Genomic DNA, 27,029 nt, shown 5'->3' on the forward strand with positions numbered 1-27,029 from the left:
ACTTTCTAGTTCCCAAGAAGACCCTGTTTTCCTGCCTTCCTCCTACCTCCCAGACTGCACCTTCTACACTTTCCCAGGGCCCTATATTAGCCTCCTCGTGCTACTGTTCGGCCACAGACTCGGTGGCTAAAAACAACACAGTTTATTCTCTCACAGTCCCAAAGGCCACAGTCAGCCTCACTGGGCTAGAGTCAAGGTGTCAGCAGGGCTGTGTTCCCTCTAGAGGCTCCAGGGAGAATCCATTTCCTTACCTTCTCGAGCTTCTGGAGGCGCCCACATTCCTTGCTTCACGGCCCCTCCTGCATCCTCAAACCCAGCATCATAGCATCTTCCTCTCTGTCTCTGATCCTCCTACTTCCTCTCACAAGCACCCTTGTGATGATGTGGGGCCCACCCACAGAACCCAGGATCTCAAGACCCCTAACTTAATCACATTTGCAAGTCCCCTTTGCTGTGTGAAGTCACGGTTCGGGTCCCAGGGACTGGGACGTGAGTGCCTTTGGGAGACCCTCATTTAGCCTACCAGAGTGTACATTCTCCATCAGCCCCTCAAACGCAGGGTGCCCCCCAGGCCCTCTGACTTTAGTCTGATGTTTCTTAGGTGAGTTGGTCCACTCCTGGAAGTTCCAACAACAGCCAAAACATCCCATCTCCGGGCCACACCTCTCTCGAGAGTTATGGAGCCATAAGCCAGCTGCTGGCTGGGAATGTCCACCAGGGTCCCGCACTGACATCGAAGAGTCAGTGTGTCTGAGACAGAACTCCCTCTCTGCACCCACCCTCCTCCCCCTCCCCGAACCCACCAGCTCAGGACTGGGAACCTGTCGAAGATGGTGCCTGACACCCAGGCGGGGTGAGAGGCTGTCCTGGACTGCCACCATCATCACTTGCTGGGACTGTTTCATTAGCCTCTTCACTGGTCTTGCCAGTGATATTCTAGGTCCCACTGCAGCCCATTCTCCACCCAGAGGCCAGAGAGATCTTTCTGGAGCATACACAGGGTCATGTCACTTCCACAGCTCCTCCCCATTGCCCTCAAGATAAAAATCCCAGATCCTCAGGGTGCCTGGGTGGCTCAGTTGATTGAGCCTCCAGTTCTTGGTTGCAGCTCAGGTCGTGATCTCAGAGTCGTGGGATTGAGCCCCATGCCCCTGGGTGGGCTCGCACTGTGTGTGGAGCCTGCTTGAGATTCTCTCTCTTTCCCTCTGCCCTTCTCCCCTACTTGCTTGCACTCTCTCTATAAAATAAATTTTTATTTTTTAATTAAAAAACCCCAGCTCCTCAACAAGGCCTACAGGCCCTATGGTCTTGACTCCTCCCAACCCCCAATCCTTCTCGAATGAAATGCTTATAGCCATGTCCATTCTCATGCTATTCCCTATGCCCCTAATGTTGTCCTCACCCCTGGCCAATTCACAATTCAACTCAGAAGTCACCTCATCCAGGAAACCCCCACCTCAATCCGGATGGAATGGATACTGATCCTCCTTGGACCCCCTATAATCACCTATATTGCTTGGTGCAGTGGAGCCAGAGTGGCCTGGCTGCAAATTTTGGCTCTGCTGTTTATTAGCTGTGTGACCTTGGAAAAGTTACTTAGCCTCTCTGTGCCTCCATTGTCTTACATTTAAAATAGGCACAGTATTAGTACTCCTTTCCTATTGTTGTGTGAGGATCTTGTGTGAGAATAGGACTGGCAAGCACTCAGCCTGAGGGCCTGGCATGTCGAAGGTGCCCCTGAAGATCCAGCCATCATCATAGTTAACATCGTCATTATTTTTCTCTCTCTTGTTGCATTTGTTCATGTTACACATGCCTCTGCTGATATGTCTGTACTTCCTATCAGTCTGAGGGTTTTTTGCAGCCAGGGACCAACTTGCATCCCTGCACCCAGCACTGTGTAGCACAGCACAGTGTAGACTGTAGCGGACTTTGAACCTGATGCTGGCTTCCATGCTCCCGCTTTGTGGTGTCTGCTGCCCCCTGGTGGCACCTCCGAGCAAGTGTCTCGATTCCCAAGCCTCTGCTGCTGGAGAGCCAAGGGCCCTCCCCCTGCCTGGTCCCTGGGAGGGGCAGAGGATGCTTACCCTGCTAGGAGCCTACACTGCCCCATCCAAATAATCCACTGAGGCCCATCTATGTATACCTTAGTTTCTTTCTTCTTGATCGGCTCCTGTAGCAAGAGAGGCAGTCATTCAGTAAACATTGGTTAAGCACGTACTGCATACTGGAAACAGGTTACAGCTGTGAACGAGACACAATAGTGGAGTGAAAAGAACCATGAGAAAAAGACTAATAGAACTCTTCTATTAAACAACAGGACAGCTGAGACCAGAGAGGGAGAGATATACTCACAGTTACACAGAGGCCAAGGGAGAACCCAGGTCTCCTGGCTCCCTGTACAGTGCTCTCCCATGGGGGTGGAAGGGTCAGAAACAACACACAAGACAGCACGGAGATTAAAAAGGCAACATCACTGCAGAGCGGGCCAGCCAGGGGCGTTCCATGCAGGGTCTGTGAGGAGAGGGCAAGGGAAAAAGTGCCCGGGTTGTTGCCCCATGCCCCTGACAAGAGTGAAAGCAACTAACAGCCCCCCAGGGAGGAGACAAATATGGCTAACTGCTAGCTCGAGAGTTCTACTCTGGGAATTGAGGGAAATATCCAGGATGGGGACAAAGATTTATATACAAGCTATTCCTTTATCGTTGCTCACAGCAGTGACAAACTAGAAACAACCTAACTGTCCAGCAGTGGGGGATCAGGTAAATAAAGCAGAGACTATACCTTCACGTGGCATAGGCAGCCATGAAAGATAGAACTTCTCATCATAAGACAAAATACTCATGTTGATACTGGGTGGGGGCAAACCGGGCTACACTCCCACATCAAGTATGATCGCCCCATGTATGAAGTTAGAAAGCAGCCCAAAGGAAATACGTGAGGAGATTTCACGTGGTTGCCTTTGAGAGAGAGATCAAGGGGATTTTTCTTTTCATCTTAAGTTTTGCTTTCTTAACTGTCTGCAACAGGCATGCAGTACTCTTTTATTTTAATTGAGGCAAAATTTACTAACCGTTTTAAAGTGAACAATTCCATGGCATTTAGCATATTCACAATGTTGGGCAGCCACCACTGGATAGCATTCTGTTTGTGTGACCATGTCACTATTCATTATCCTTTCTGTTCTCCGTGAGCATTTGGGCTCATGCCATTATTTTGCTATTAGAGTAAGTGAAGCGGCTTATTTTGTGTGCTGTAGTGTTTTTCTTGTCTTTGACATTTGCATAGATGGATCTTAGCACATTTAAAAGACAGGTCTTTTTTTACGTTACATTTTCCCCATGAGCACTTTCTCTACATAGGCTAAAATCTCTGTCTACCTGGTTTGTGATGGCTGTCTAATAATTATTCTGCCATACGGACGGACCATAATTTATCCAACCCCCGATTGTTGGACACAGAGGTTGCTGCCAACGTTTTGCTGGCATAAACACAGGCATACCTCTTTTGAGTGCATTTCGTTGTGCTTTATAGATGTTGCTCTTGGTTTAAACTAAAGGTTTGTGGCAACCCTGTGTCAAGCAAGTCTGTCAGCAGCATTGTTCCAGCATTTACTCACTCGGTGTCTCTGTGTGACATTTGGGCAATTCTCTCAGTATTTCCAATGCTTTCATTATTACTCTATTTGTTATGATAATCTGTGGTCAGAGATTAGGGCTTCCTGAAAGCTCAGGTGATGGTTGGCATTTTTGAGTGATGAAGTATTTTTTAGTTAAGGTATGTACGTTGGGGTTTTTCTGAGGCATAATGCTGTTGCACACCAGGTAGACTACGGTGCAGCATAAACATAATTTTTGTATACACTCGGAAACCAAAAAATTCATTTGACTGGTTTTATTGCAGTATCTCCACAGTATCTCCAAAGTATACTTACACAGATGCCGTGAACATCTTTGCCCTTGAAACCATGCCCCTGACCGTGGGCCTCTGGCCACCCTGTCCTCCTCCCCACAGGTGAGTCCAAGAACTCCACGGCCCCACTGGGCATCACCAACGGCACAGCCCCCGCCAGCACCTCGGAAGATGCCATCAAGAACATTCTGGAGCAAGCGCGCCGCGAGATGCAGGCGCAACAGCAGGCCCTGCTGGAGATGGAGGCCGGCCCCCGGGGCCGCTCGGTGCCTCCCTCGCCCCCAGAGCGGCCCTCGCTGGCCACTGCGAGCCAGAATGGGGCTCCGACCTATGTCAAGCAGGAGGACAGCAGCGGTGGTGGTGGCGGCGGGGGAACCAGCAGCAGCGCCACACAGACCTCCCTCACGGTCTTGTCCCCTGCTGCCTTCGTGCAGAGCATCATCCGGAAGGTCAAGTCGGAGATTGGCGACGCCGGCTACTTCGACCACCACTGGGCCTCGGACCGTGGCCTGCTCAGCCGCCCCTACACCTCTGTCTCACCCTCCCTCTCCTCCTCCTCCTCCGGCTACTCCGGACAGCCCAACGGGCGGGCCTGGCCCCGTGGGGACGAGGCCCCCACGGCCCCCGAGGACGAAGCGGCGGGGGGCGAGGATGAGCCTCCCAGAGTGGGCGAGCTGAAGGCCGAAGGTGGCGTCCCCGAGGCGGGCAGCGGTGGGCGGCTGGCCTACTACCCAGCGTACGTGCCCCGCACACTGAAGCCTACCGTGCCGCCCCTGACCCCCGAGCAGTACGAGCTTTACATGTACCGGGAGGTGGATACACTGGAGCTGACGCGCCAGGTCAAGGAGAAGCTGGCCAAGAATGGAATCTGCCAGAGGATCTTTGGGGAGAAGGTGAAGATAGTGGGGCCCACGGGACCTGGGGCGGGTGGACCACCGGAGGACCCAGCCCCCAGTGTTCATGGTCTTGAAAAGACAGGTTGTGTGCATGAACAGGAACAAGGCAAAAGCAGAATTCAAACCCAGGTCTGCATGACCCCCAACCCTTTTTCCTGCATCCACTCGTCCCTGGGCCCTGTGGGAAGGGAGGGCTGGGCTGACATTCAGTTCTATGGTTGTTAAAGCAGTGAAATGCTTCCCTCTGGTTAGGAGTAGCCACTTACCTCTCCTCCTCCAGAACCCTCCGTTCCTCCCAGTGGTCCAGCCACTAAAGGGTTAAGGCTCAGCCCAGCCAGGGTTCCCCTGCAATACCAGTGGTTAAGTAGTTTTGAACATCACTTCTGCCCTTGGCAGAGGAGCAGGTCAAGAGTCAGGTGAGTTGAGAGGAGGAGGAATGACGTCAAGGGAAGACACCTCTTCCTAGAGGAGGGGGCTTTTGAGGGGGCTTAAAATCAAGAAGGATTCTTACACGTAGGGATATCTGGATGGGCACTGCCGATAGTGGGGGGGGAGTGGGGTGGGCACAGCACAGGCACACAGCAGGCACCTGGGAAATGAAGAACAAATCAAGGCAGCCCTGGCCTCCCAGGGAATCAGAGTGAACAGTGGGCCAAGTGTCCTGCAGAGAGGGAGGGAGGGGATGGCCGGGGTCCCAGGGGCCTGCCTCCCTACACTTCCTGCTCCGCCCATCCCCAGGTGCTGGGCCTGTCACAGGGCAGTGTGAGCGACATGCTGTCCCGGCCGAAGCCGTGGAGCAAGCTGACACAGAAGGGGCGAGAGCCCTTCATCCGCATGCAGCTGTGGCTCTCAGACCAGCTCGGCCAGGCCATCAGCCAGCAGCCCAGCGCCTCTCAGGGTGAGTGTGGTCGGGACCCTCTCGTGGGCTACTGCCAGTGTGCCCCTAGATGGTCTCCCTGCTTTTCGTCCTTCCTTCAACCAGAGGGATGACGTCTGCCCCGGTGGTTTTAAACTCTAGGTGGCGCCTAGGTGCCTACAGCAAGCGGAGAAAATCTTCTTTGGATGCAGAGCTGCCCTCCCATCCCCTGACCAGAATCACTGACTGATCTCTTTTTCCAAGCGACCCAGCATTCAGCCTCAGAATCCTTAGCACAGACATTTGGGCTGTTATCCATCCATTAATGATGCACAGGCAAGCTGGAGTCTGAATGTTGCCTGAGTGAGGAAACTGAGGCTCAGAGAGTTGCCCAAAGTCATAGAGCTAGAAATGGAAGGATGGAGTCAGGGGAGGGACTCTAGGAAGTCTAGGCTCCCTCTGCCATGATGAGCAGTGGGCAGGTCAGTCAGTCCTGGTGAAGTGCAGGGATCAACAAGAATGCTACCATAACACCAGGCAACAAAATCATCCCAGGAGATGGTGTTTATTTTAGAAGTTCGTGTCCACAAGACAAGACCGCACATTGTTGGAGCATTGGCTACAAGCCTATCGATTAAAATATCAAAAAGAGGGGCACCTGGCTGACTGAGTCGGTAGAGCAGGTGACTCTCGATCTCAGGGTCGTGAGTTCAAGCCCCATGCTGGGTGTAGAGCTTGCTTAAACAAAATGTTGGGGCACCTGAGTGGCTCAGTCGGTTAAGCGTCTGACTCTTGATTTTGGCTCAGGTCATGATGTCTTGGTTTGTGGGACTGAGCCCCGCATTAGGCTGCACACTGATAGCAGAGCCTGCTTGAGATTCTCTCTCCCTCTCTCTCTGCCCCTCTCCAATTGGCACATGCAATCTCTCTCTCACTCTCTATTAAAATAAGTAAACCTTTAAAAAAATTTTTTTAATGTCAAAAAGAGTCACCACTCACCAGCCTGGGAAGAGGGGTTCCACAGGGAAGGGGACCAGGAAGAGATCGGGAGGGGAGGGCTCTGGCTGGCTCTGTTACTTTTTTTTTTTTTTCTTCAGAGAGAGAGCGAGCACAAGTGGTGGAGAAGGGCAAAAGGGAGAGAGAGAGAATCTTAAGCAGGCTCCATTCTCAACGCGGAGTCCAATGCAGGGCTCAATCCCATGACCCTGGGATCATGACCTGAACCAAAATCAAGACTCAGGATGCTCAACCAACTGAGCCACCCAGGCATACCTGTTGCTTGCTCTTTGTCTTTAAAACAAACAGGGAGGGGAGCCTGGGTGGCTCAGTCGGTTAAGTGTCCGACTTCAGCTCAGGTCATGATCTCACGGTTCATGGGTTCGAGCCCCACATTAGGCTCTGTGCTGAAAGTTCAGAGCCTGGAGCCTACTCCAGATTCTGTGTCTCCCTCTCTCTCTGCTCCTCCTGCCCCCTCAAAAATAAACATAAAAAAAGTTGGGGAGAGGGGCGCATGGGTGGCTCAGTTGGTTAAGCATTAGACTCTTGGTTTCGACTCAGGTCATGATCTCAGGGTTCATGGGTTCAAGCCCCAGACTCTGTGCTGACGGCACACAGCCTGCTTGGGATTCGGTCTCCCTCTCTCTCTGCCCCTCCCCTGCTCGCTGTCTATCTCTCTCTTTCAAAAATAAACATTAAATTTTTTTTTTTTAAATAAAAAGAGGGAAATTTGAAGCAAATAACAGAGTGTTAACATCTATTTGGGTCATGGACCCAGGGAAGGGAAGGAGGATTTACATTTTCTTTTTTGTATATTTCTAGACTTTGAAATATTTTATAATTAAAATTTTAATTGAAAATGCCTGCCCCACCAGGCTGTTTTAAGAAGCACTCCAAGAGTTCTAATGACCGCTGCCGTTTGTCACACACACGGCTGAGCACCTGGTACTTTCATCTGTAATCCTCACGTCAGTCTTGACTGGAGGGACTGTTTGTCATTCCTACTTTCCAGAAGAAGAAATGGAGGGTCTGAGTAGGACAGTGATTTGCCCAAGGTCACCCGCTGGGTAGTGGCAGAGCCAAGCTTAGAACACAGGGCATTTAGCCATTAGGGTCCACAAGAGTGCCCACCCCAGAGCCCATACCTGTGGCAGAGTTCCCGTCCTTGTGCTGTGTTGTGTTGTATTTTAATTAGTTTTCTTATTCTGGTAAAATCGATATAACATAAAATTTACCATTTGAACCCCTTTTAAAGTGTATAATTCAGTGGCATTTATTACATTCACAATTTTACACAACCACCACCTCTGCCTAGCTCCAGGACATTCTCATCACTCCCAAGAAGAACCCTGTGCCCATTAAGCAGTCATGCCCACTCACCCCTCCCCCAGGCCCTGCAACCACGAATCTGCTTCCTGTCCGCATGGATTTGCCTCTTATCCATGGAATCGTACAATATGTGGCTTTTTGTGTCCGGCTTTCACTTAGCATATGTTTCCAAGGTACATCCAGGCTGTAGCATGTGTCAGTACTTCATTCCTTTTTATGGCCAAATGATATTTCCTTTAGACCACCTTTTGGCTACTGTGAATAATGTTGCCATGAACACCCATGTGCATGTTTTTGAACACCTGTTTCTGATTCCTTTCGCCGTATACCTCAGAGTGGAATTGCTGGGTCATATGATTTTTTTTTTAATGTTTTTATTTATTTTTGAGACAGAGAGAGACAGAGCATGAGCAGGGGAGGGGCAGAGAGAGAGGGAGACACAGAATCTGAAGCAGGCTCCAGGCTCTGAGCTGTCAGCCCAGAGCCCGACGTGGGGCTCGAACCCACACACTGTGAGATCATGACCTGAGCTGAAGTCGGGCGCTTAACCGACTGAGCCACCCAGGCGCCCCATATGATTATTTTTTTATAAAGTTTATCTATTTTGAGAGAGAGCGTGCACTCACATGCACGCATGGCAGAGAGAGAGGGAAAGAGAATCCCAAGCAGCCTTCATGCTGTCAGTATAAAGCCCAATGCGGGGCTCGAACTCATGAATGGTGAGATCATGACCTGAGCTGAAATCAAGAGTCGGACACTCAACCAACTAAGCCACCCAGGTGCCCTGGTTTTATGATAATTCTACGTTTAACTCGCTGAGGAGCTTCCAACCTGTTTTCCATAGCGACTGCACCATTTCACGTCCCAGCAGCAGTGTGGTGGGAGGGGTTCCTATTTCTCCACCTCCTCACCAACACCTGCTATTCTCCCTCTTTGTAGCCATCCCAGCGGGTGTGAATTGCTATCTCATTGCAGTTTGATCTGCATTTCCTCTATGTCTAATGGTTCTGGTTTTTAAAAATGTCTTTGTTGTGTAGGATAGGATTAGGCAAGGACAATCAAGAAAGGTGTTCCTCGTGGAGGAAACAGGACAAGCAAAAGCTAGGAGGATCATTCACAGATTGGGAAGGGAGTGAGGCCCAGTGAGCGTGGCCACCCCTGTCCCTCCACAGACCAGGAAGCCAGGGCCCAGGTTCATGGAAGCAGAGATGTGAGCAGTAGCTGCTGGCTTGACATGGTAGGGGGTGGCCGATCCAACCAAGGCCACCACCTGTCCACAACCTAGAGGCAGAAGAGGTATCCACTGCCCATAACGTCCCACAGAGTCCAGCCATCGGGTTGAGTATGAACCTGTTCCGGCCCCCATTTTGTCTTTGGCCCGGCGACCTGAGGGTGAGCTGCTTGCCAAAGGCAGGTTCCAAAGCATGGCCTCCCTCACACCAGCTGCCTGCCACAAAACCTGCTTCAAATCACCAGCCCTTCAGCAAAGCCCACAGTGGTGGGCATGGGTACATGTGTCTGAGGCTTCTCAGAATTCTCTAGCAGTTGAGGAAGCCCTGTTCTCCCCACATCGCCTCCGACTTTTCTCCGAGTCTCTCCGTGTCATCTTTTCTCTCCCCTCTCCCTTTTCTTGCTGCCTTTCTTACTGTCTCTTTGTCCCAGTCTCTCTCCCCGCATCGCCTTCTTTCTGCGTCCCTCTCTCCCACTCTATTCTGTGTCCTCCGTCATCTATCCCTCCTTCCATCTCTCCCTCACTGTCTCTCTTCATCGTAACCAATTGTCCCGTTTGCCCGGGGCATGGGACTTTCTGTACGACAACCAGGAAAGGCCTGGGCAGACAGACCAGGTGGTCACCTCCTCTCCCCACTCTGCCCCGCTCACATTCCTGTCCAGAGCCCCTGCTCAAGCCCCCGCCAACCTGACTGTCCGTGTCCAACCTCTCAGTGCTTTGTATTTAGTGTGTTCCTCCTGATAGAGTTGATTTCTGAATCTTTCAGTAATTTTGTCAGAAGCAGTCCTTGAAGTCAGAGTAGTCAGAAGAGGCCAGTGTTCTGCCTGGAGGCTGGCTGGTTTCAGGCTCATCATCTGGGTTGCCCTCCGTCTCCTCATCCCGCTCCCTCTCTGGTTGGAAAGCTGGCCCTTTAGGTGGGGATGCAGGTTTTCCAAGAGGCAGATGCCTTCGAAGACCCTAGATTCTCCTCCAGCGGAACCCAACCCCTCTCCCGTGGCAGCGAGGGAAGGACTCTTGAAACAGGCTCTTGCTTCCCCAGACTGGCCCTTCCCCACCAGCTTTGCCTCTCTGATGGTGACAGTGATGGGGGGGGGGGGGGGGACGTGTTAGCTCCAGCATCACGTTTGCCACCTGGATGACCAGGATCACCCCAGTTTGGGGGAGGCGGGGAGCAATAGTGTTCTCCTGACACCAGATACGGGCAGCCAGCCCCACAGGGCCGTGATGTCACCACTCAGAACTTGGAGGCTTCACTTTGCACCTTGCAGGGATAAGCAGAGGTCCTGACTCAAATTTATTCATTCAACAGGCTTCTGCCCAACACCTCCTTCTTCCCCAGGCTCCAGACTCACCCATGACTTACCTGTGGTCCCTGCCTCCAGGGGCTTGTCATGGATAAGAGGAGAGTGATTCAGGGACTGGGCTTTAGCAAGGTCATCCTACCCAACCTGTCTTCCACTTGGCTTTTCTAATATATATTCACACAAACATCTTTTGATAAATGAAAACTGTGGCTTATAAACTCACTTTTTAAATATGCCATTGTACTGTGGACATCATTTCAGCTTTGTTGAGATAAACTTGACATATTAACATTGTGGGAGTTTACATGATGATGATATATGGTGATGATATGATATGCCTATGTATTGTAAAATGTTTGCCACAGTAAGACTAGTTGCCGCATCCTTCGCCTCACGTAATTACCATTTTGTTGTTACGTTGGGAATAGTAAAGTCCCTCTTTCATAGGCAGTGTCGAGTATAAAATACTGGATTGTTAACCAGTCACCACACTGTACATTAGATCCCCAGAACTTACTCATCTTATGTGGACATCTTTTCATTATGTTGTTTTATGTTTATTTGTTTATTTTGAGAGAAAGAGAGCACAAGCAGGGGAGGGGCAGAGAGAGGGAGAGAGAGGATCCCAAGCAGGCTCTGTGCTGCCAGCACAGAGCTCGATGTGGGGCTCGATCCCACAAACTGTGGGATCATGACCTGAGCCGAAATCAAGAGTCGGACGCTTAACCTACTGAGCCACCCGGGCGCCCCTCATTATTTTTAATTGCTTCAGGAAATGACCATATTTTATTTTGCTGATCTCTGATGGTTGAGCTTAAAGGGGTTGCCAACTTATTTTTTTGTAACTTTTCATTTCCGAAGTAATTTCTAATTAACTGAAGAGTTGAAACAATAGAACAAGCTCTCTGTACCCCCGACACAGGCTCACCAACCGCTAATTTTGCCACATGTGCGCTCTTTCTCTCCCGACCATTTGAGGTATTAGTTGACAACATCATGTCCCTTTACCCCTAAATGCTTCAAAAAGTTTTTTCCCCCAGAATGAGAAAGAAATGTGACGATGATACAATACTGTTAAGGTAGCCCACCATCTATATTCAGGTTTCTTTGGTTGTCCCTATAATATCCTTCACATAATTTTTTAAAGTAAATTATATGCCCAGCATGGGGCTTGAACACAGAACCCCAAGATCAAGAGTCACGTGCTCTACCGACCGAGCCAGCCCGGCACCCCATCCTTTATAAAATGTTGTTTCTCCCTGTCTAGGATCAGATCCAGGACTCCTTGTATTTAGTTGTCGTGTCTCTTTAGTCTCTCAATTTGAACAATTCTTCTGCCTCTCTTTGTTTCCCAATTTTGACATTTTTGAAGCCAGTCATTTAATAGACTGTCTCAGTTCAGCTTTGTCCGATGCTTCCTTGTGCACTTTTAGGAGGAATATCACGGAACTGATGCTGTGTCCTTCTTCTCAGTACATGGCATCAGGAGGCATCAGTGTTCATTTGTCCTTTGATTGGCGATGTTAACTTTGATCATTTGGTTAAGGTGATGTCTGCCAAGTATCTATACTGAAGAGTTAACTACTTTTCCCTTTGTCATCAATGAGTGTTTTATACAGAAATACCTAGAGACCGTGTAAATACCCTACTCTTCATCAAATTTGTATTCACTAGTTTTTGCATCCAGGATGGTCCCTGCCTAAGATATTACTATTGTGGTTGCAAAATGGACTGTTGCCAACACTTGGCCCTAACAAACAAGCCATCCAAACCATATTTGTCTGTTCCAAATGGCAGTAACTGCCTTCTCTGTCTCTCTGTGGCCCACAGCCAGTCCCACGGAACCGAGGTCCTCGCCGTCCCCACCCCCTAGCCCCACGGAGCCGGAGAGGAGCTCCCAGGAGCCCTTGAGCCTGGCACTGGAGGGCAGCAAGGAGAACCAGCAGCCGGAGGGACGCTCCAGCTCCTCGCTGGGGGGGAAGGTGTACTCGGGCAGCCAGGCCACGGGGGGCATCCAGGAGATTGTGGCCATGTCCCCCGAGCTGGACACATACTCCATCACCAAGAGAGTCAAAGAGGTCCTCACAGACAACAATCTAGGTACAGCGTGGTGGGAATCAAGGATGCTGCCTCCTGCCTTGATTGGCTCTTATTTGCCTTAAGCAGAGTGTCCTCACTGAGATCCCAGGGCCCAGAGTCCAGCCTGCAGGTGCATCCAGGACTCTGACCTGGGTCGGGTCCCTAGAATAGGACAAAAGGGAGGTGAGGGCAGGTCTGACGTGACCTGAAATCCTCAGCCCACAGTTGACAGTGAGACTCTGGCACAATCCTGACCCAGTGCCGAGCCCCTTGCCCTCTGGGGATACAGGGGAGAAGCTGTCCTAGAACTCTTACATTCTTTGGATCACAAAATCCTCTGAGTCTCCAGTGCAGGTCATGCCCCTCTCCCAGAGGGGTGCACACGGACCCCAAATTTTTCACTGCAATTTCTATTATAAAAATAAGACATGTTCATTATTTTAAAATACCAAACAGTCCGGGGGGGGGGGAGCTAAAAAGTAAATAAAATTCCCCCAACCTCCCAATCATCCTCCACTGTTCTTATATCTTTGATACTTTCTGAAAACCTGCAAGAATATGTGTATACCTTATTTCTTCATTTTTTTCCCTATGTAGCCGAATTTATATACGTACTGTCCTATAATTTGCTTTTTAGAAATGAACACTGTTTTGTGGATGCCCTTCCACATTAGAATGATCAGACCCCCTGCAGTCTTTTTCCCTGTTGCAGACTGTTTCGGGCCAGGGATGCCCCACATTTTTTACCCAATTGATGGGCATCTTGGTTATCTCCAGTATCCCACCGCCTTTGAAACTACACCCGTGTGCATCTTTGTGCCTTTGAGCAAGTACAACTGGTGAATAGATCCCAGGCAGTGGAATTGCTGGATCAGAGAATATGCACATTGAAATTTTGATAGAATCTGTCAAATTGCTCTCTAATGAGGTGATACTAGTTTGTATGCATGAAGTTTTCAGACATGTTCAGGGAAGCTCCTACGAGGAAAGAAGGCCTAAATTATGAAAGCGTTTTTGTGGGTAGCTGTCGGGTCCCCTAACCCCAACCCCCTTTTTACAGAAAAGTCCCCTCCAGATTCACACCTGGTGTGGGTTCCCCGGTGTGTATGGTCCTTCCTTCTGAGTTAGTGGAGACATCCCCGGGTTCTCCTCTTTTTCTTGTCTCTTGAGAGCACTCTTCCCAGCCTGGGGGTAACAGGTTGCCCTCCCCTGTCCCTAGGGCAGCGGCTGTTTGGGGAGAGCATCCTGGGACTGACACAGGGCTCCGTGTCTGACCTGCTGTCCCGGCCCAAACCCTGGCACAAGCTGAGCCTGAAGGGACGGGAGCCCTTTGTGCGCATGCAGCTGTGGCTCAATGACCCCCATAATGTGGAGAAGCTGAGGGACATGAAGAAGCTGGAGAAGAAAGGTGAGCACTGGGTATTCCGGGTGTGACTACAGGCTTTCCCTTTGGAACCGTACGTAGTGGTAACACAGATAAACCCAGGGCCCCACCGATCCCACCTCAGCCTGGTGCGGGCTGCAAAAATAAAACAAAACAAAACAAAACACAGCAATCCCCCAGAATATAATTGAAAGCAATTAAAACATTTACTATATTTCCCGTGAAAATCCCAATACCTCCCCTCTCCCAGCATCCTTCCATACACCCAGAGCTGCTTCAAAGTCTTTGCCAGTCCCAACTGCATATTCCCCAGAATGCGCGCTCTCTCTCTCTCTCTCTCTCTCTCTCTCTGATCCCTCTTTGCCTATTACCCAGATTCTGAACAACAAAGCACAAAATTGGTCCAGCAAACAGGAGTCCTCCCTTGTGGGTGTGGAGGCGATTGCAGATTCTTACACTATATCCCTGAAAACATGAGCTGGCATTGAGCACCTGCCGCGTGCCCACCCAATCTCATGCTGTGCTGAAGGGATTCTAAAAAGCTCAAGGTTGGGAGATGAGCTACAAGGAACTGAAAAGTTGTCACCCAGGGCACCAAGGGCCCAGGGCCAAGCCAGGCTGTGAAGGGCACACGAGCTGTTGGCATCTGTCAACTTTGCAGTTGAGAGCTTGGCCTGCCACTTCCTGGCTGTGTGACGTTGGGCAAGTTAATCCCTCTCTCTGTGCCTCATTCGCCTTCATCTGAAAAATATAAAAGTCTCATTGCTGTGAGGATTAAAGTACATCCTCCATTCTGAAGTAGGCTTCGTTTTCTCCCCTACATTTTGACAATTTGAGGGTGCGACGTGCAATTACGGGGATGGTTTACATTAATGTCCTTCCCCGGCCCCCAAGACTGCAGTGACATTCAGTGACGCTTGTGTCAAGAGGACGCTGAGTAGCACCGGTTTTGAGCACTTCCTGGGAGGGCCCCGCTAAGCCCTCTGCATGCTTGACACCTGGGTGCTAACGGCCAGACTTAGAGGCAGGTGTGAGCAGACCGGCCTGGCCTCTCGGCAGAGGAAGAATGTGGAAGCATGTGGAAGCAGAGCGAGGAGGGGGAAGAGGATGAGAGAGTGTCAGCGGGCCCCTGAGTTTGGGGCACCAGCCTGCAGCCGCCCCCTCCCCTCGCCCCGTGTGCTTGCTGCCCCTGGGGGCTGGGCCTCGGGTCAGCCCCCCTCAGTGCTTCCTCCCCCGCCTGCCCCAGCCTACCTCAAGCGCAGGTACGGCCTCATTAGCACCGGCTCCGACAGCGAGTCTCCAGCCACCCGCTCCGAGTGCCCCAGCCCCTGCCTGCAGCCCCAGGACCTGAGCCTCCTGCAGATCAAGAAGCCCCGAGTGGTACTGGCGCCCGAGGAGAAGGAGGCGCTGAAGAAGGCCTACCAGCTGGAGCCCTACCCCTCCCAGCAGACCATCGAGCTCCTCTCCTTCCAGCTCAACCTCAAGACCAACACCGTCATCAACTGGTTCCACAACTACAGGTGCAGTACTGGGGCGTGCCCACCGGGAGGATGGCCCCATGCCAGGGCTGGGGGAGCCCAGCTGGGCCTCTGAGAGGCGGGGAGACCGTATTACCTAGGTGTTTAGATGCAGATCCAGGCAAACCTGGGTGTAAATCCCACCTCCACCATTTCCAGCTGTGAGAACCTGAGCAGATCACTTCACCTCCCTGAGTCTCAGTCTCCTGACCTATAAAATGGGAAACGTAGTGCGATCTGCTTCCTAGAGTTGTCCTGAGGATTCAGTGGGCTACCGTATTTACACAGAATACTGGCCACATGGTGTGGGGTAGGTGATGACATTGTTGTCACTGCCTTAATTACTCATCCGGTTTGCTCTGTGTCTGCCTCTGTGAAGGGACAAGGAATGGTATTTGGGGCACAAGCCTGAGGAGCCCTAACAGCCCACTGAGACTCGTGTCGGGGCCCTGATTGGGGCTCTCGGCCTCTCTCCCCGCAAGGCCAGAGGAACCTCTCTGGCAGCCCCTTAGCCTCCACCCTCCTGGAGGAGAGAGTGATTGCTGTTTCTATGACTGCCTCCCACTCGCCAGTCTCTAGTCTTGGGAGTCCCTGGCCTGCAGTGGTGGCTGGGCCTCCTGGGAGTTCAGTCCCAGGGCCGGCTGGGGGCATTGACTGGATTCAGTTCCTGAGTTCATTTCCTGAGTTCAGGGGAGAGCGCTGCGGAGAAGGCTTGGTGGAATTCTAGGGACCATCTTTGGGCCCCCTCCTCCCACCAAGCCTCCTGAGCAGGAAAGGTCTCTGGCGTCCGTGTTGTGCCAGACAGGAGAGTCTACCAATGTATTCCAGGGGCAGAGAGAAGGTGTCTTGCTCCCTAAGGAAGAAGAGGAAGGAGGAGCTTAGAAAGGTGAAACATTTGAAATCTCTGTCCACAGCCCCGACACAGGCATCACACAGACCTGAGTTTAGTTCCACCTTGGCCGTGTGCTCTTGGGCGAGTCACTCTATTTCTCTGAGTCTCATCCCTATTTTACAGATAAGGAACCTAATACTCACCCCACAATGCTGAATCAAGGATCCAATGAAAAACTTGAGGCATAAATATGTTGTTAAATATTACTGCTTATGATCTGGCTCAGACTTGGGGCCTCCCAAACAGCAAATGACATAGGTCCTTAAATCCTTATATCCCCTTTCCCTTCCTGGGGGATATGGGGATATCCTCTCCCCTCTTGTTCCCCACAGGAAGTGAGCACTCCACTTTTATCTAACATATTCATTCAACAAATAGTTAGCAATGTAAGCACAGTGATCCAGGATCTGGAGATACAGGGGTTCAAAGCCAATATCCCTGGCCTTATAGAGCTTAAAATTATGAACCAGACAGCGTTACTACAGTTTAATTGCTATAAAACAGGAAAGAATAAGGGGCTAAGGAAAAAGAGAATTCCGTCCAGGGAAGACTTCCCAGAAGAGGTGGCATTTGAGCTGGGTTTTGAAGGATGACAAGGAATTTGCACCAAGAAGCAGAGAGAATTACACTCCCAAAAGAAACTGCTCTCAAAGAGTTATAGAAGAATATATTGTTTCATTTGGTAAATGTTTATTGAGCACCTACTCTGTACCAGGCACTGAAGAAAACAAGACAGAGTCCTTGCCCTTAGCATCTCTTACAGACCAGCAGGGAAGGTCACTATTAAATGAGCACTCATATTAATGTATCATTACAAACTGCAGTGAACTCTGGGAAAGGTGAACAACAGGATGTTTTGAGAATAAATTACCAGGGAGACCCTGCTATAGATTTAAGAGTCAGGAATTTAAAAAAAAAAGGCGGGGGGGCACCTGGATGGCTCAGTCAGTTGAGCTTCCGCATTCAGCTCAGGTCATGATCTCGCGGTCTGTGAGTTCGAGCCCCGCTTCGGGCTCTGTGCTGACAGCTTGGAGCCTGGAGCCTGCTTCAGGTTATGTGTCTCCCTCCCTCTCTGCCCCTCCCCCACTCGCCCTCTGTCTCTCTCAAAAATAAACGTTAAAAAAAAGTTTTTTAAAGCAATTAAAAAAAATAGAAGAAAGAAAAAGAAAAAAGACTAGTTTATACTATGGTGTGAATGACTATTCGCCTCACATTTATATTTGAGCTACAGTTTGGAAGTTCTGATGATGGGACTTCAGGCACTGAGCCATTCTAACCCCCATCCGATCAATCCCACCTCAGTGGAAACCACTAGGGCTCTCCCTGGTCCCAGCAGCTATTCCTTCTAGAGGAGACTGAGGGTGAAGGTAGAGTCCCTTGAAAGGTGGGCAAGGCCACCTTTGTGGAGAGACTGGGGACTGAAGCAAATGACCCCTCACAGTCCTTCTAGGCCCAGGATCCTGGGATGGCGCTCCATCCCCAACCTGGGCAGGGAGCCAGGGAGGCAGGAGAGTATAGCCAGATAACTGGGTTCCCGGCCCAAATGCTCACTCTGTGAGCATGTGCCTCTCTGAGCCTTGTCTCCTGTATCTATAGGAATGAGACTAGTATCTCTCTCATGAGGTTATTATGAAAAATAAATGAAATAGTCTGCAAACAGTGTTTGGCCTGGTGCCTGATACATGATAAGCACCCATTATTATGATGTTTATAATTACAATTTAAATTGTTAGTATTATATATCAGTAACATGTAGTTTAATATAAATGGGCAGAGGGCCACAGCATTGAAGGTGCTGAGGAAGCCCTTTTGCTCTATGACCTTGGACAAGCCGTTCGACCTCTCTGACCCTCATTTGTCTTTAGGAAGATAATTGCTGGGGTTAGCCCCAGTCCAGGCTCTTCTTGCTCTCCAACATGTGTCAGACCAAGTTTCCCTCTGACAGCAGGGAAGCGGTTGAAGCAGGGAGAGAGAGAGAGCGAGCTCTGGACCGGAATTTGGGCTACCCAGGTTCTGGTCCTAGCTCTGCCGTGCGCACCGTGGTGGTCCAGACAAGTCACTCTCCACACTTCCCCTTCTGGGCTGACGTCTAAGAGTCCCTCCAGGAAGGAAGCAGAGAGTTGGGGCCACAAACTAGATCTGGGTTTGGCTTCAAGAAATACTCTAGACTGGTGCCGTCCAAAAGAAATATAATGCGAGCCACATGGCATTTAAAGTTTTCTGGGAGCCACATTAAAAAAATAAATAAAAAGAAACACACGAAATTAATTGTAATTTGTTTTATTTAGCCTAAATAACCATTTCAATGTGCAGTTAACATAAAAACGTAATTCATGAGACCTTCTACTTTTTTCGTAGGAAGCCTTCAAAATCCAGTGTGTATTTTCACCCTTAGAGCACATCTCAGTTCAGACTAGCCACGTTTCAAATGCTCAAGAGCCACGTGTGGCCAGTGGCTACTGTACTGGGCAGCACAGGTCTAGGTCATGAGCTTTGGGATCCAGCAGTCCTGAGTTCAAGCCCTGGCTCTGCTCCTTGCTGGCCGTGTGACCCGGAGCAGGTCGCTCAACATCTCGGAGGCTTGTTTCCTCCTCCGAGAAGTAGGAATAATAATAGCACCCGCTAGTAAGGTTGTTGACGGGGCTCACTCAGATGCCGCCTGCGAAGAAGCTTAGTGCTTAGTGAGCCCCTGGGGAAGTGGGTGGGGACAAAATGCCACTTGTCGGGATCGAATCTAGGGTTAGCCAGGTCCCCCGGCCAGCCCTTCGCTCACCGCCATCTCTGCCCCAGGTCCCGGATGCGCCGGGAGATGTTGGTGGAGGGGACCCAAGACGAACCAGACCTCGACCCTAGTGGGGGTCCCGGCGTCCTGCCACCAGGCCACTCCCGCCCAGACCCTACCCCACAGAGCCCTGACTCTGAGGCTGAGGACCAGAAGCCTCCTGTGAAGGAGCTGGAGCCTCAGGAGGGCTCTGAGGAGCGCGTCATACCCCCGACCACCCAGGACAAGGCCCAGGTGAGGATTAAGCAGGAACAGACTGAGGAGGATGCAGAGGAAGAGGCGGGAAACCAGCTCCGGGACCCAGGGGAGCCAGACGAAGGCCAAGGTTCCCCCAAAGAGGCGCATCCCGACCATCCGGGTAATGACAGACTCCCGAAAGTGGCCCCAGGGCTCCTCCTTCCAGGCGGGACCACTCCAGACTGCCCCTCACTGCAGCCCCCCCAGGAGAGCGAGGGTGGGGAGCGGCTACACCCGGACCCTCTGAGTTTTAAGTCGGTCTCCGAGTCCTCGCGCTGCAGCCTGGAGGTGTCGCTGAACTCACCCTCAGCCGCCTCCTCACCGGGCCTCATGATGTCTGTGTCACCTGTCCCCTCCTCCTCAGCCCCCATCTCCCCATCCCCACCCGGCGCCCCTCCCGCCAAAGTGCCGAGCGCCAGCCCCACTGCCGACACGGCTGGGGCCCTGCACCCCAGCGCCAAGGTGAACCCCAACTTGCAGCGGCGACACGAGAAGATGGCCAACCTGAACAGCATCATCTACCGGCTAGAGAGGGCCGCCAATCGGGAGGAGGCCTTGGAGTGGGAGTTCTGAAGGCGGCCGGGCGCACGAGGGCAGGGGGCACACGGGGGGCCGCCCTTCCCTCTCTCACTCGCTCTGCCAGGCAGGGTGGGGGAAGGAAGGGAGGAACTCGACCATCAAAATGTGGGCAGCAGTGTGATGCAGTTTACGTTTTCTGTCGTAACCCCAGTTCTGGGACGCGGCACAGGAGCGGGTGGGGCGTGTGCCACCACCGCCTCTCCTTGGCACCCGCCACCCCGCGGGGCGCCCCCTTCTCCACCCTGGCCTCTCTGCGGGAGGCACAAGCGATGTGGCACCACATTCTCACCTGGAAACTCCAAACTCTTTTAGAAAAATCAATATTTATAGACCTCTTTTAGATATTTTAATAAAGGATCCTTTGGAATTTATTCCCAGCCAATGCTGTTTTGATATTACAGAGAGTTATAAAATCAGGATGCGGTCACAACTGTTGCGAAGTATACATCGAAGTTGTGTCGTTTTTGCCACTAGATGAGATTAAAAGAAGACAATTGTTCAAAGCCATCACAAAACACTCTTAAGACTGACCAAAATTTAGATGACCCTTGAACTGCGGTCTTTTGCCACATCTGTCTGTGAGACACAGCACACTGCTACTGCCCTTCCAGAAACCGTGCTGAAAAGAGAAAGTCCAAAAGACTCTAAATGAAAACCTCAATGCCGTTGAGGATGTGTTTCATTCTGGTGGTCTGTTTTGCAACCTTGATAACACAGAACGTCCCGTGCCGTTGTAAGTGTTGTAGAGATGTGGGCTGTGGCCGGCCATCCTACCCGAGATGTGACCTGGTACAAAACAAACTACTTCTCCTCCCTCCAGTCAGAAGCCTGTGGGCCACGGAGGTCGGACACCCAGCCTGTCCATCTGTAGACGAGATGTGTTTCTGGATCCTTTGGAAAGCTGGGCGTGGGGTCAGGTGATTGGAGGGCAGCATTTGAGCCAGAGTGACCCTGTTCCCCAACCTGAATCGTGGCCACGGCACAGGAAGTTTCCCCACTGGCTTTCCAGAGCAGGACTGTGGCCACCATCTCTCCCTCCCTGTGTTTTAAGAAAATAATAGCGATGGTCGTCCCACGAGTGCCCAGCACCAAAAAGTAGATTCATCTATCTAGAGACCCCAGCCCTCCTTCTTGCCATCTTCTCTCTCAAGTTGACCCAGGTGCTGTTTCTGGAAGGCATCTGCAACTCCCAAGTCCAGAACAAAGCGAGAAGGTTGAGTTCATGGCATGGCCACCATACCCCAGCCTCTAAGTCTACCCTCCTGCCTCCCAGCGCACGACCTTTTGGGGAGCAAAGACTCCATCCCCCCAACTCGGAGAAGCCCTTCCTCTAGCATCTTCGTCGTCAGGGTCTCTGGCAGGAGAGTTCCCAGTTTGGATGGAACCGCCACCATGTTGGTTTTTGACTCTCTCCCTCTCTCTCTCTCTCTCTGTCTCTCTCCCGTTTTTATTTCTTTTCCTTTTTCAAACTGTCTGTGGGAAGGCTGAGTTGGTTGACTCCCCAGCTGAATCCAGAATGACGATGAAAAGGTGGCCATAATCGGTACCAATCCAATGCCAGGGGGAGACGGCTGGTGGGTCTCAAGGATGCAGCAAGCATTTCGAAACGAGGCCAGTAAAACCCAGTGATCAGAAGGGGACAATTGAGGGCTGTTCCAGAAATCTCAACTCTCATGCACCCAGCCCAGGCTGCAGTCTCCACACCAATCAGTGAAGAACAACGCAAACCCTGCAGGAAAACGTCCTTTTCCACACACCCAGGCTATGCATTGAAGAGTTTTCCACTGTATACATTTTTATCCAGAGGAAGGTATTTTTATATTTTGACAATAGGAAACAGTGACCAATTTTCAGAGTAATCAAATCTGGAACAAACGAAACGTCTCCTTTTAGCCACCGCCGCCCTGTCACAAGACAACCGTGAGGGAACACACCGCTTTCTACTGTCGAAACCCATCCAATATTGAAACCCAGGCTCACCCGTAGACTACAGATCTTAGAGGACTAAATCTGGCTTTTGTGTGACGGGATTTGATTAAGCACTTAGGATAGTCTTTTGAACACAGAAATCCTGTTGTACTTAAAGCTAGCAGACCCATGAACAACTTTGTCAGGTTCACGTCCTATAACGGTAAAAACAAAACAAAAACCCACAAAACCGTTTCTATGAGAGATTGATGAACTTTGTTTAAAATTTTAAAAACACGTTCTGTAAACGCGTCGCTCAATACAGAATTGTATAATAATGTCTGGGTGTCCTGCTTGCTTTGTTCTGCAGCTGGGGAGGCAAATTGGGGGTCCAGTCTGGCCCTCAGAGGCATTTTACAAAACAGTATTTTTTAAAACTGACCTTTTAATTAGCTTGCCACCATTAAAATATGGGGGCGTGTCACATAAAAACCTCAATTACCGGCTTCTCTTGGAAACTGTAGATCTGTCTGGCCACGCTGGACCAAAGTTCCAGTGTGACCGCAGCTAGCTGAGGAGCAGATCCCCCCCTTTAGACAGGACATTTGCCTGTGAACTGCGTCAGCCCTCACCTGTGCCACCTGCCTGGGTCCTATGGACATCTCTGTTGGTGATTGTGCTACGGGCTCCAGCAAAGGGAAATGGAAGGATTGGAATCCATTTTTCTCCTCAGTGCAGCAGGGTGGAATCAAGTTAAACTCTGCGGCCGAGATCATGCCCTGCCCCCAGATCAGTGGCCACAGGTCATGGCCCTACGACCAACCAGTTTACAAGCTGTGCCCACCTCAATGGAGTGAGTAGCAGGTGCCCCCCGCTTCCTGATAGGAAAATGCCAAGAGGAGCTTCCTAGTCACCAACACAGCATCGCCCCTATCCAAGCTGTATAACTAGGGCCTTGGTTTCCCCTTCTATGAAAATGGAATATCACAGCAGCAAGCTCAGAAGGTGATTATGAAGAATAATCATGCTTGTAAAATATGTAAGACTATATGGCACGTAAGGGCTCAATATTACTGTTATCATGATGAGGGAGGCGTTGCGTTCTTTCAACCTATGATTGTGAATCTGTGCATCAGGCTGCAGGAGGTTTGTTGTTTCTTGACCAGTAGCTTCAAGAGAGTCCCTGAAGTGGCATTACTCACCCATGAGCCAAGGCCACCTGGTGTCCCAAGACAGATCTTTGCTCTTTGTCTAGAAACCTTCTGTACGACCTTAAAGTGGGAATAAAATTGTTAATTGGTTAGGATAAGGAATTGCTCCAAACCCAGCAGGGTGGCCCCTAAGACACCCAAGCACCCCATCCAGGGAGGGTGGGCAGCATCAGGTAAGGCCATGGCCCCTATCCATGGATGTCCCAAGCTAGCCATTAAGGGTGACGTTTCAGGCGGTCCTGGCCTTTGCTCAGAGTTGGAGAGGAGAAGGATGAGAGTCGAGAGCTTGGGGCGAGGGGCCAGACCTCCTTATTTCAACCCTGGCTCCACCTGTCGGAGCTGTAGGACCTTAGGAAAGTGTCTAACCTGCTCTGTGCCTCGGTTTTCCAAGCTTTACAGTGGAAGTGACCGTAGTGGGACCTTCCCTGTAAGGTGGTTGTAAGGATTCAAGTTAAAGCCAAGGGCTGCCCCTTTGGACCCTCGGTTCACAGCTCTGGAAAAACAGAAGTCAGAAATCCCTAGGATGTGGCCCCGTGGTATAGTGGGGGCAGGAGAGGAGAAACCACATCTGACACACACTAGCCACCTAAGAACCCTCAGAAGCAGGTGCCCCCAGCCTCTGGGAACTAAAGCTCCATCCTGGGCCATCATCTTTGGTGTTGACATTGTCTGCAGTTGCTTCCCATCTGGAGTGGAAAATGCAGTAAAAACACAGAAATGTGGAATTCTGAACTAGGGAGTAAGGGCAAGTGGGGAGTGGAGAGACCAGAGAGGAAAGAGAAGGCGGGGAAGGCTTTGGAGGAAGGTGGTAATAGGTTTAGACCAGGGGACAGGGCAGAGCACAGAGCTGAGTTGGGGGCAATTTGGTGACCATTGATCTGGGTAATACGTATTTATTGAGTGCCTACTGTGTGCTCAGTGATTCAATGGCAGAAACATGGGTAACCATGAGTAGCATGAGTAATGGGGTCCAGGAAGGCTTCCTGGAGGAGAGGACATCTCCGGTGACACCTGAAATAGGAGTTAGAGGAGAAGCAAGGACAAGAACATGAGGAAATAGGTCCAAAGGAAGCTGGAATTTGAAGTTGGGGAGAAGGGAGGAAGAGGGATGAGGGTCAGATCCTGAAGCCCCCTGGAGCAAGGTGGGAAATATGCCTTTCTCGTGAGGGTACCCGGAGCCTTGGACGGTGTGAGGCAGGGGGTTGCTATGGTCAGACTTGCAGACTTAGGACGTTTGGAGGTTCCATCTGCCTGTGGAGGCAGCAAGCCAGAGGAGAGCTGCAGAGCCCAACCCCACCGTAGGCCCTGACCCTTGGGCCTCTGTGGTCCTTGCTTCCCACCCCTGCCCTCCTTTTGCTCCTAGTTCTGCATTGGGCCGGCAGCCCTACCTCCCGTCTCCTCCCAGTGAATGAACAAGCCGGACCTCACCTAGCTGATTGACCCATGCCTGCTAGGGTAGTTATTCTAGAGATCATTCTAAAGGCCAAGCTCTCCACAGCTAAAAGCACAGGGTATGTGTTGCCCTAGAAACTGGGCTGCCTTTGCAGGCGCCCTGGAGGCTGAAGTCACCCCTGCAAACCCAAGAGCAGGAGGGATGGGGCAGGGATCACCACCTTGAGCGACATTAGCCAAGGTGACTCCTCACCCCAGGTCAGTTTCCCCATCTGCCACAATGAAGGGATAAGACAGTTGGTTTTATGACCTTCTCCAGTCCCCCAGGGTTAGTTGTTAAAAGCACTGGCTTTTGGTTTGTCCGCTATCAGGTAATCAAAGGTCCTTCCATGAAAGTCCTCTTCCTTATCTGTAAAATGGACGAGATCATAATAGTATCTGCCTGTGTTTGTTGTCTGTTACCATATAACAATGCCAAAACTTAGTGGCTTGAAACAGTGAACATTTATCTCTCACTCTCCGCGGGTCAGGAATTTGGGAGTGGTGTCACTGGGTGGTGCTAGCTCCTGGGTCCCCCTGGAGGTCACCATTAAGCTGTCATCCGGGGCTGCAGTCATCTAAAGGCTGCTCTAGGGCTAGAAAATCTGCTTCCAAGATGGTGCTCTCCCATGACAGGCAGGCTGGTGCTGGCCATCCCTGGATGGCTTCAGTTCCTCTGTCAGGGCTGCTCATGCGTCCCCACAAATGGCAGCCAAGAGTGAGCAAGGCAGAGGCTGCAGTGTCTTCTGTGACCTAGATGTGCAAGCCCCACACGGGCCTGCTGTGATTCCGTGTGGGAGGGGACAACACAAAGGCGTGGACCCCAGGAGGCAAGGCCCACCAAGGCCCATCATGGGGGCTGGCTACTACACTGCCTTAGAAGTTTCTTTCAGGGGTGCCTGGGTGGCTCAGTCGGTTAAGCATCCAACTCCAGCCTGGGTCATGAATCAGGCTCTATGCCGACAGCTCAGAGCCTGAAGCCTGGTTCAGATTCTGTGTCCCCCCCCTCTCTCTGCCCCTCCCCTGCTCATGCTCTGTCTCTCTCTGTCTCTCAAAAATAAAAACTTAAAAAAAATTTTTTTAAGAAGTTTGAAGATTAAATGAGCATTTCCTAAGCTGTGCCCTAAAATCCCTGTTTTCTACTCAAAATGCAGCTTCCTAAACCCTGCCCCAACCTACTGACCCATAATTCCAGGAGCCAGGGCCCAGGAATCTGCATTTTAAGACCTACCCCCAGGTGACATAGGTGTCAGTAAATGGGAGGCAGTTCTACTTATTTCATTTTGTTGGCCCCACCGGTGTGCCAGGCTCCAGGAAAGATGCTGGTGAAACAGAAGAGCATAGGTGCACAGAACGAGCGTTCACTGGGCGTCTTGGCATAGGCTGGAACACTTGGGTTGAGAGGGATTTTGAGCCACTTAAAGATGTGCAAACAGTTTTTTGGGAAGATCCAGAGGAAACCCTGTGAAATCAGCCGGGCTTTGGACCGCTCCACCGTCTCTCTCTAAGGCTGCCTCACACCCAATTTAGTCTGTTCCCCCCAACTCAAAGTTCCCGGGACCCGGCCCGGCTCAGCTTGTGTCTGAGGACCAATTCCTGCCCAGGCAACCACAGGGAGGGAAGATTCAGGGGAGGCGGTGATTGGCATCTCAGAGCCACGCCCTGGGGGGCGCACCAGCCGCAGACCTGGTCCCTGCTGTCCAGGAGCTACGGCCTGAAGGCCCGGGTGCCCTGCCCTGGGTGCTTGACCCCACGACCAGAGAAACCATACAACAGTTCCCTCGGACCATGGAGGGAGTGCAGTGGCAGCGCCCACGGCACCCAAGTGCCTCCAGAGCTGCTCCGGGTTGGACAGCCAGACAGCAGCTGCACTGCCCCCAGCTGCGCTGGGCGGGGTGAGGCGGCTCTGACCCTCTGTCGGGAGTGGGCAACTGTTCCGAGGCCCTGAGTTCAAAGCAGTTCGTGGGCCCACCGTTTAAAGCGTCTTCATTAGAAAACACAAATTTGGAGCTGGGCTTAAGCAGTTTATCTTTTTTTTTTTTTTTTTTTTTTTTGAGAGTGTGTGTGTCAAGCAGGAGGGGGAGAGAGGGAGACAGAGAGAGAACGAATCTTAAGCAGAGGCTTCATGCTCGGCACAGAGCTGGACTCGGGGCTCAGTCTCACAATGGAGAGATCGTGACCTGAGCCGAAATCAAGAGTTGGATGCTTAGCTGACTGAGCCACCCAGGCTCCCCAAGCAGTGTTTCATTTTACTGCTGCTGAAGGTTTCTATTTAGATGCCAAGATTTTAGAAATTTCAGTATTTGTTCGCTCAGAAGAAGGGATGGAAGGCTTCCAGGGAAAGGATGTCACGGGAAATACCACTCCTGCACTAACCTTCACCCCACTGTGCTGACAGTAGCCCTATGTTGGATCACCTAGAGCCACACTCCTTAGAGGGGACAGCTGAAGTCACTCAAGCTTACCTGCTAGGAAGCCTCTGGCT

The 27,029-nt window shown here is 51.2% G+C and overlaps 1 protein-coding gene and 1 long non-coding RNA gene across 12 annotated transcripts in view; one reads left to right on the plus strand and one right to left on the minus strand.

Annotated features, from left to right (window-relative positions):
• Positions 1 to 22,240, plus strand: part of CUX2 (cut like homeobox 2) — a 281,761-nt gene extending 259,521 nt beyond the window's left edge. For 9 of the 11 annotated variants that reach the window (XM_027044198.2, XM_027044194.2, XM_027044195.2 and 6 more), the window contains 6 exons: positions 4,015 to 4,805; positions 5,547 to 5,706; positions 12,355 to 12,624; positions 13,823 to 14,011; positions 15,234 to 15,507; positions 19,187 to 22,240. In XM_027044198.2, the coding sequence (XP_026899999.1) occupies positions 4,015 to 4,805; positions 5,547 to 5,706; positions 12,355 to 12,624; positions 13,823 to 14,011; positions 15,234 to 15,507; positions 19,187 to 19,988 (2,486 nt within the window). In that variant the 3' untranslated portion in view covers positions 19,989 to 22,240. The remainder of the gene's footprint in view (positions 1 to 4,014; positions 4,806 to 5,546; positions 5,707 to 12,354; positions 12,625 to 13,822; positions 14,012 to 15,233; positions 15,508 to 19,186) is intronic. The other 2 variants (XM_027044202.2, XM_027044201.2) reach the window with 2 other exon arrangements.
• LOC128312460 (uncharacterized) lies at positions 21,808 to 25,484 on the minus strand. Its single transcript, XR_008291822.1, has 3 exons — positions 24,759 to 25,484; positions 22,977 to 23,173; positions 21,808 to 21,859 (listed from the first exon to the last, which is right to left on the minus strand). It is a non-coding gene; the product is annotated as an uncharacterized LOC128312460 (long non-coding RNA).
• Between the last annotated feature and the right edge of the window lie 1,545 nt (positions 25,485 to 27,029).

This window comes from Acinonyx jubatus, chromosome D3, assembly GCF_027475565.1.
Source record: "Acinonyx jubatus isolate Ajub_Pintada_27869175 chromosome D3, VMU_Ajub_asm_v1.0, whole genome shotgun sequence".
NCBI classification, from domain to species: domain Eukaryota; kingdom Metazoa; phylum Chordata; class Mammalia; order Carnivora; family Felidae; genus Acinonyx; species Acinonyx jubatus.